Below are 8272 nucleotides of genomic sequence, written 5' to 3'. Positions count from 1 at the left end.
TATATATATACATATATATATATATATATATATACACGTATATATACTTCTAAAAGTCGTGTATCATGCATAGGAACGTTGACGCCTGCAAGGCTCTGGTTTACCAGTATGTGACCATTCAAACCAAATGAAACCTCCAAATTGTATTAAATATTTTTTATAGTATATATTTGTTAGCATTTTCATATATTTTAATGAAAAATATTAATGCTACAGATTATATATTCATGGGCATAGGCTGTTGGGTACGCCGGCAAATTCGGACCGCATATCCTGAGTGCCGAATGCCAAAGTCCATATTTATACGCATTGTTTCAATTTTCTGTTCGGTCGGTAGGCCATCCGATCTAGGATTCAGTGTGAATGCACCTTTATGTGGGTTAAGTTTTCATTGCAATGGGGATTAGTACTGCCTCTGATATTGAATATTTTTGCATTATTAGATACTTCTGGAGACCAGCAAACTACACACAGAAATGATAAAGAAGTAGAGGAAAAGGACGAAGGTGTGTTCAAAGTACCTGGTGTCGTTGCAGCATCAACAAAGAAAACAGAAAACAATGAAAAGTTAACTAATAAACTTGGGAAAGAAAAGAAACCTAAAACACAGCAAGAATCAAAAGACACTGGTCTTGACAAGAAAAAGGCTGGATACCGCCCAGAACAAAGTCAAGTCTATAAATCATTATTTATTAATAAAGATGAAAAAAGAGAAAAAAACAGTCATTGGGTGACATACAACCCTTATTATTCCATGTAACTCCAGTTTCCAGTTACATTGATAATCACAACATGCTGTTCTTAGCATCAGCATAGGAAACATCTCGAGAGAAAACAAGGCCTTTGCAATTAAAAATATAGAGCACCCGGACCCATTTGTAGAGGGTTTTGAACTGCCTCTTGAAATGTGGATAGACCAAATGCAACCTTTTTGGAAGAGGACAAGGTACTACCAAAATTTAAAATGCAGATATGAAGCATATTGTAGCACAATTGGTGTTTGTAGTCCCTCTTATTATGAAGGACAGGGGTGTTGAAATGTAGGTGGTGGTTATAAGCATGTACAGTATTAGTGAAGATGGATGAATTAAAATTCATAAGTAACAGTAACAAATGTATAATTTTAAGCCCAGGTGTAAGTTTCTCCTGGTTCTTAGCCCAAGTTACTTCCACAAGGATAAGTATCCAGACTCTGTGCAGTACTAGTATCACTAGTACAGTCTGTGGGCCATGATCTGGCAACATACACCTCCGCAATCAATTGATTTTTCTTTTCTACTCGGTTGAAAATCATAGGGATATTCCTAAGTAAATTTTTTTTTTTCAAGTTTAAAGCTCCATTCACATCAAGCCCGTACTCCGGATAAGCCAGGCACTCGCTGCATCGTACGACGAATCCAACTCCGCTCCCTGTGAGTGCTTAGACCGTGTGACGCCCTCTGTTGATTGTCGGTGGCAGTCTGAGCTGATCGTCATTGAAACCAATCCATTGCATGCATCATGGCATTTTGTCCTCCATAGAATCGCATCAGCCTATGATCGTCGGACGTAGTGAGTGCCTAGCTTCAAGCTGCATTGAACCGTGTTTCCATTGCGCTGAATGCCAGTATCCGTATTTCTTGCATACTAATTCCCCTTTCTGATGGGTTCGGTAGGCCTTCCAATCCGAAAATTCGGATTTCGGTGTGAATGCAGCTTAAGTCTGATGTTTTGACTGAACTTTCTTCATGCCCAACAGAACAAATCTGTCAGGATGGAAACAAGAAACATAAACAATCTAAACAAGAAATGAAGCTTGTAATCAATTGTTGGTTCTGATGCAAGAAAAGGAAACAAGAAATTATGATATAGTAAATGTGAAAAATCAGATCCAAATACTGTACAGTAATATAAAAATGGGGCATCTGAAAAAATGGTACAAAAATAGAAGCACATCAACTAATGCCTCCTTTGTCCTTTTTTCAGATGTTTTTTTTATTTTCAGCACAGCATCACATACATTTATCATCTTTTTTTTCGCCCTTTTCTGTTGTCACACTTTGAATCTACAGCTTGTTCTAATTTTTGTTACAGCTTTCCTGCATCAGGCCCACCATTGTTTGTATATAAACTTATTTAAGATTGTTTATACTCCACCCAAGCTGCTTTGTTCTGTCCTCCATGTGTGAACATACTGTAGACATAGTTATATATCTGTTTCTCTGAAAGTGAAAAAGGCTCAGTTATAGTTGAAACATTGGGCCGAACAACACTGCAGTACCTGGTCTCCATATTTGCAAAGTTATCGTAAGTTCAATAGCTTTCTTTCACTTTACATAATTTTTTGTAAAAATTAATTACATAAAAGCTCATACTGTGCATATAGAATTGAATTTTTGACTGATAAACAACAATAGTTACAGTTGTATGAAAAGATAGGCAGTGGTTTTGGGTATTCGTGGTTTTGTACTATGCTCTACAAAATAAAGTTGTTTTAATGAAACGCTGTCGAACATCTTTTATAGTCGATGTAAGTAAATTGAATAAATACTGTTACACTGTAAAACATAGACTTTGTGATTTTGCTGATGTTCATAATTGGTACTGTATACTGTTTAGTTGTTATTTAAACTCATTGTCAGATGATTTAATTACTGCGGTGATCAAGTGGAGCTTGCCTACAACTGAAAAGCTTTGGAATGTGGTTTTAACTAATATAAAATCATCTAAGTTATACCACTACCATGGTGTAACTTAGAAGTATTATCTCTTTGTAATCCATTAATGACCCAACAAATACCAATTTTTTTCTGGACAAGAAAACTTATTATATACAGTACTGTATACAGTAATTTAAAATTATGAATTGGTCTATAATTGAAGTTTAATTGATACAAAAGTATAGCTCTATAATATGAGATGGAATTTAAATTGTTTAATTCTCATGCATGCTACCAATAGAGTTTCCTAACAATACAGAGCAGCATAAATGTTTCAAACGATTCCCATTAAAATGAAAAATTTAAAGTTCATCAACCCATGATTGGCTGATCAGCAGAACTAACATCCTATTCACGAGATTAGTTCATAAATTACGACCACATACTGTTTGAGAATATCAAGGAGGTACGATGCTCAACGTATATAAAATCCCTTAGTTGATGTAAAGCTCAGTAACGCAGTCCTTAAGTGTAAATGGCTTACAGTATAATGTTAACATTGGTCCAGGCGTGAGAAATACAAAACACATTGCCTACAAAAATTAGTTATTACTTATTGTGGGAAGAGGGCAGAAAATGGATGGTAATGTTTAGGTTATTTAGTAAGAAAACCTCACATCAATCCCAGAGGTAGCTGTCTGACATAAAAACAAGCATCGAACAAATATGCACATTGAAAATATTAACATTGACACAATGTCTTCAGCTACAGTAAGGAATGTATTTTATTTTTAAATACCAAAGGAATAAACTGACATCTATCGTGTCGCTGTACTACATTGATAGAATACAGTGACTTATTGTACAATCAAGGTATGGCGTTTAGCAAGCCAAACAAAAGATAAAAAAATATAAGAAAAATAAACTCCAATACACTAGCTTCAGTCCTTTAGATTCACAGCTAAAGCATTAATTGACATAAGCATACTTTAGTGCCAACTAGACAAGACTCGGATGCAGAGGCTTGTATCTGTACACATTATTAATGACCACCAGTTACATAAGGGCATCTCCAAGCCAAGATTGGCTGGTTCAGTATTCCATCATGATGGTTGCATACACATTGTCAATCTTACCTTAAGCATCTTTTTTTTTTCCCCGAAGCAACACAGCATTTGTCAAAGAAAATTTGCTGCTACCTTACCATAAGATTTGAATTAACATTTGAGTCAACATTTTAATGTGTACCTTATTTATATACCTTGAAAGCTCTAGTATGCATTTCAACAGTGACCATTTTTTAATCAGTAGATTCAATGTATTACTGTAGTAGAAAACAGCACTGATCTACATGTAGTGATCTTATAACTAAATTCATATACTAACCATGCTTCTTTTTAAAAGTTTATTTGTTTAATCAGTTTACCATGATAAATGAATTAAAACGACATAAAGCAATTGTCGGTTAATTAATGTTTAGTTGTAATTCCATATTTAACTGCTTCTTACTATAATAATACAATTAAATGTACTTTATTAAAGACTTGATCAATAATAATTGTGTGACTTCACCTTTATGCTATATTAAGAGAGCTGGATCAAGGATTTAGAGCACAGGGGGAAGAATTATTTTTTTTTGGCAGTAAACTCTGTGTGGGACAGAGGAAGTTTCCCTATGCTCCTTCTCTGAATCTGCTACTCACATATGTAAATGCTATGCATTTAGCACTTTACAATCCTTTCAAACACACCTCCCACTATTTATTACAACTCATCTTATCACTCTATTTGTATATTATTATTGACACCATACAACAAAATCTCACCTACAGGCAGCTCTCAGAATGTTTTCAGGGCCTCTAGATGCTGAACTAAACTGTGCATAATTCTTATACTTAACACAAATCCCCTACTGTATATCCCAATCCACCCATATAGCACAAAACAAGTTTTTCCCCCATCCTCATCAACCTGTATTTTTAATTGCCCACCCCTACATGACACAGACACACACACACACCTTTAAACAACCCTACCTCTATCTCACTGCCCCTACCTCTTAATAATTTACAAATGCTAATGACCTACACTGATCATTATTAAGAATACTGCTTTAAGTTTACGTTAGCAATTGTGATATATCAATGCTTGTTTTTGACTCAAATAAGTATCATCTTCGACGTTTCACTCCCGAATCACTTGGACTTGCTGTGGTGTTTCTTGTTCGTTTTCCTCTCTTTGGTGTTTCTTTTTCACCGCCCAATCCTGGAGGGATTGCAGAAGGAGGCCGTGAGGGTGATTTCCCACTACCTAATATTTTTAAATAAAAAAGATGACATTTTTCTTATTTCAAATTTAGAGATTACTGTTCTATTAAATGACCTTAAGGTAAGACTTTTTTTTATACCTTGGTTCGCGATCATATTTTTTCAAAGATCATCAGAGGAGGGCAGAGGAAAGACAAAAATGTAATTTTGTCTTCTTATTTAGCAAATGTTTTTGCCAAAAACATCCAGACAAAGGAGAAAATAAAAATTAAATTTTATTGGTGAATGTTAACAGTGTAGTAATGGGATGGTTATATGCCTTAAATTTATATAATTAGGAAGAAATATACATAACTTATATTTGGAGATAGACAGAGGCGGGCGCAATAAAAATTAAGAAAAACTTTAAATAAAGAAAAAAATTTTTGTGGTGGTGGGAGCACTAATTGGCCAAAATAAAAATTTTATTTTTATTCAAAATTATCATTGGTGGCAATGCTTCGCTAAACAATGTATAAAAAGAGTCTCGCCTAAGGTAACTTCTCTGTAGTGTTCATTCAACTAAGTAGTATGAAAAGTGTTTGTTTAAAGTGAATACCCTGGTTTTCACAACAATACTCTGTATGCATTTGTCTGAAATGTATAAAATAAAGTTTGAAGGTGATGATTTTTTTTACAACCCCCAAATGTCTACCATACAAATGAATCATCCCGCAAGTACTACAGTAGATGCATATTAAAGGCTACTCATCTTACCATGGAGGAAATTTATTAATATTAATGTATTTTCTCCATGATCTTATCAACTGACCCAAGATCATCAAGCAGTTAAGTACTGTATGAACTAAAATATTCAAAAGAAATTGGTAAAAATAGGTACAGCAGAAGTTAAAAGATAGTTCAAAATTAATTTTAAATACAGTAACATCTCTCAATTAAGAACCTCCCAATTACAAACTCTCGATTTTACAAACTCAATTTGCGGTGATGACGCCATTACGAGCAATCGTTTTTAACTACAAAAACACTTAAAATTGTATTACAAAGTATTCAAAAATAATATAAAATTTTATATCAGCTAAAAATGAAAACATTTAAACCAATAAAGTGACATAAAACTAAGTTTAAAGCAAGAAATATTGATCGTTTTCAGCTGAGGTACAATATATTATATTTGAGCTGTGCATTTTGGTTTTCTGTAAAGTATTATTTTGTTGCAGAAAACTACGGCAAGGCTTAGGCCTACAGTACCTAGCCCTGTACTTTGTGGCCTAGGCCTACCCTCACCACACTGAGATGATATGGAAACTCGAACTCCCTGAAACACGAATTACGAACTCTGTTCGGGCGGAGGGGTACGTAATTGGGAGATGTTACTCTATTATAAAACAAAATGATGAGATTCATTGTTAAATTAGCCGAGATTCGGAATTAGCATTTCAAATGTTGGTGGTTCAATTTCTACATCATCCCATATTTTCTTTGATTTTCTTCATTGTTGTTTAGTAATTAACAATAACATATTACAATAAAGTAAACACTTAAAAGTAACATTTAAATAGCAAAAATGTTTCGCATACCTTCGTCACTTGAAATTCGGGCAAAAAATTTGGGGTCATCTTTGGCTCTCATTAAGTTACCAAAATCGGCTTGCGGCAAATCAAAATCTTTCTCCTTATTTGGAAATGGTACAATCTCTGATTCATGCTAAAAGTATAAAAATCTATTTATGAACATTGTACACAGTTCTACGTAGCTAAAGTGATATCCGAATCAAGGGTTTTATTCTGGGACACTGATTCCCTGACCCGAGGACCTAATATTAGTAGACGGCCCTCAAGTTCAGACACCCTGTTGGAACTCTGGACAGCAAAATTCTGAGGCCACCAATGCTGGGGTGATAATAACTCTTGCAAGTTTTTCAACAATATCTTTGACAGTAAAAAAGTTCTACATTTTAATACTAAATACAAAATATTGTGGATACAGTACATTTTAATGTTCAATTGTCACCGCATGTGTACATACCAGAGCAGCAAGATCATACATTGTAGACAGATGTTTCCATATTTGCTGAGATGTTAACTTTTTCCCCGTCATTTGAGTCAGCTTTTCATGAATACACAACATGTGAAAATTCTTGTTCACACCTAATTTAGGAAGAAATTAAAGAGGATTGTTGGAGTTGAAATTTTCTCAAATTGTTTATCACTAACATATTTGAAGCAATAAAATTTGATAAAAAAAAAGTAGGTACTACAATATACAATACAATATTTATTGGATAACACTTTTATAACAGTGGCACACGTTAGACAAATTCTAACGGTGCATCCAGAAAAGAACAAAGCAACAGAAATAAAAAATTTAATACTAGTACTAGTATTACTAAGCCTAAATTAGATAAGAAACCATTTTCAATTGAATAGAATATTCTATAATAAAATTAAAACAAATATATGGAAATAAAATTGAGTGTTACTGTTACATGTTTAAAGCCAGTTTTTCACTAGGCAAATTTATACATGTGAATTGAAAGAGACTAACACTGAACACAACGCATGAACAGTTTCATGCCCGAGTCATTCACAGATTGTTTGCATTTGGTGGTTCATTTTGTTGAATTTTAGAGTTCAAACTGTTTCTATCACCATGGCATGCGGACACATCAATAATGGCATCGTGGCAGGAATGTTTGTGAAAATATACGTAACACAAATATTTTTGGTCAGGTAGTGGAAAATAATGACGCGCTCTCAAATTTCTTTTGCGGCAGACTTATTGTGTCGTGAACACTGATCTTGAAAATCTTAACAGGTGGACACAATTAGGAAAATTAGCGCCTCCTGGTTGCTTTTAAGATACCTGATCAGTGTTTTGTTGTAGTGAAGTAATGTAGTACTAGTAGCTAGGCCTAGGCCTACTAATACTAACAACACTGTACAGGCGTCGCACTGCTGCACTGCAGTGTCAAACATCAACCTCCTCCTCCTCCTCCTTGCTTGCTTGGCAGCCTCACCCAACCAAAACAGACCTCACTACTACTACTACTACTACTACTACTACTACTACTAACAGTACTTATTTACTGTGAATGTGACACTGGACAAGCCTACAGTAGGTAGGTTGGTAACCTAAACCTGGAACCAAAACCTACCGACAGGTTTGTGACCTCTCATTGCATGGAATAAATTTACTTCCATATCTACGGTCCAGTTTAAAGGTTCCTCTCTAATAATCGCCATGCTTTCCAATTGATTTATACAATGGATTTTGTTGTTCATGGGAAAAAAACACAATTAACGAAATTGGCATTCACAAACGCAAATATTATAGTGCATATTTTATGTTCAGATCGTGCCGTTC

The 8272-nt window shown here is 34.5% G+C and overlaps 2 protein-coding genes across 4 annotated transcripts in view; one reads left to right on the top strand and one right to left on the bottom strand.

Moving 5' to 3' along the window:
* Nucleotides 1–2549, top strand: part of LOC117101942 (replication termination factor 2-like) — a 7524-nt gene extending 4975 nt beyond the window's left edge. Inside the window, exon 8 of the mRNA XM_033242064.1 lies at nucleotides 444–2549. Within this exon, the coding sequence (XP_033097955.1) occupies nucleotides 444–760 (317 nt within the window). The 3' untranslated portion in view covers nucleotides 761–2549. The remainder of the gene's footprint in view (nucleotides 1–443) is intronic.
* An 846-nt stretch (nucleotides 2550–3395) lies between these two features.
* LOC117101943 (MRG/MORF4L-binding protein-like) lies at nucleotides 3396–8223 on the bottom strand. Of its 3 annotated transcripts, none has more exons than XM_033242065.1 (4): nucleotides 8064–8223; nucleotides 6935–7056; nucleotides 6487–6613; nucleotides 3396–4949 (listed from the first exon to the last, which is right to left on the bottom strand). In XM_033242065.1, exons 1-4 carry the CDS (start codon nucleotides 8188–8190, stop codon nucleotides 4810–4812), a joined length of 516 nt encoding a protein of 171 aa, XP_033097956.1. In that variant the 5' UTR covers nucleotides 8191–8223; the 3' UTR covers nucleotides 3396–4809. The 3 variants fall into 3 exon arrangements, with proteins under 3 accessions (XP_033097956.1, XP_033097958.1, XP_033097957.1); XM_033242067.1 differs by lacking the exon at nucleotides 8064–8223 and adding an exon at nucleotides 7841–7954; XM_033242066.1 differs by lacking the exon at nucleotides 8064–8223 and adding an exon at nucleotides 7772–7921.
* Between the last annotated feature and the right edge of the window lie 49 nt (nucleotides 8224–8272).

Source organism: Anneissia japonica, unplaced genomic scaffold (genome assembly GCF_011630105.1).
Source record: "Anneissia japonica isolate Jap-2015-1 unplaced genomic scaffold, ASM1163010v1 scaffold997_len2565447_cov190, whole genome shotgun sequence".
Lineage (NCBI taxonomy): Eukaryota > Metazoa > Echinodermata > Crinoidea > Comatulida > Comatulidae > Anneissia > Anneissia japonica.
The sequence above is the reverse complement of the archived record's forward strand: the minus strand, read 5'-3'. Positions and strand labels throughout refer to the sequence as shown.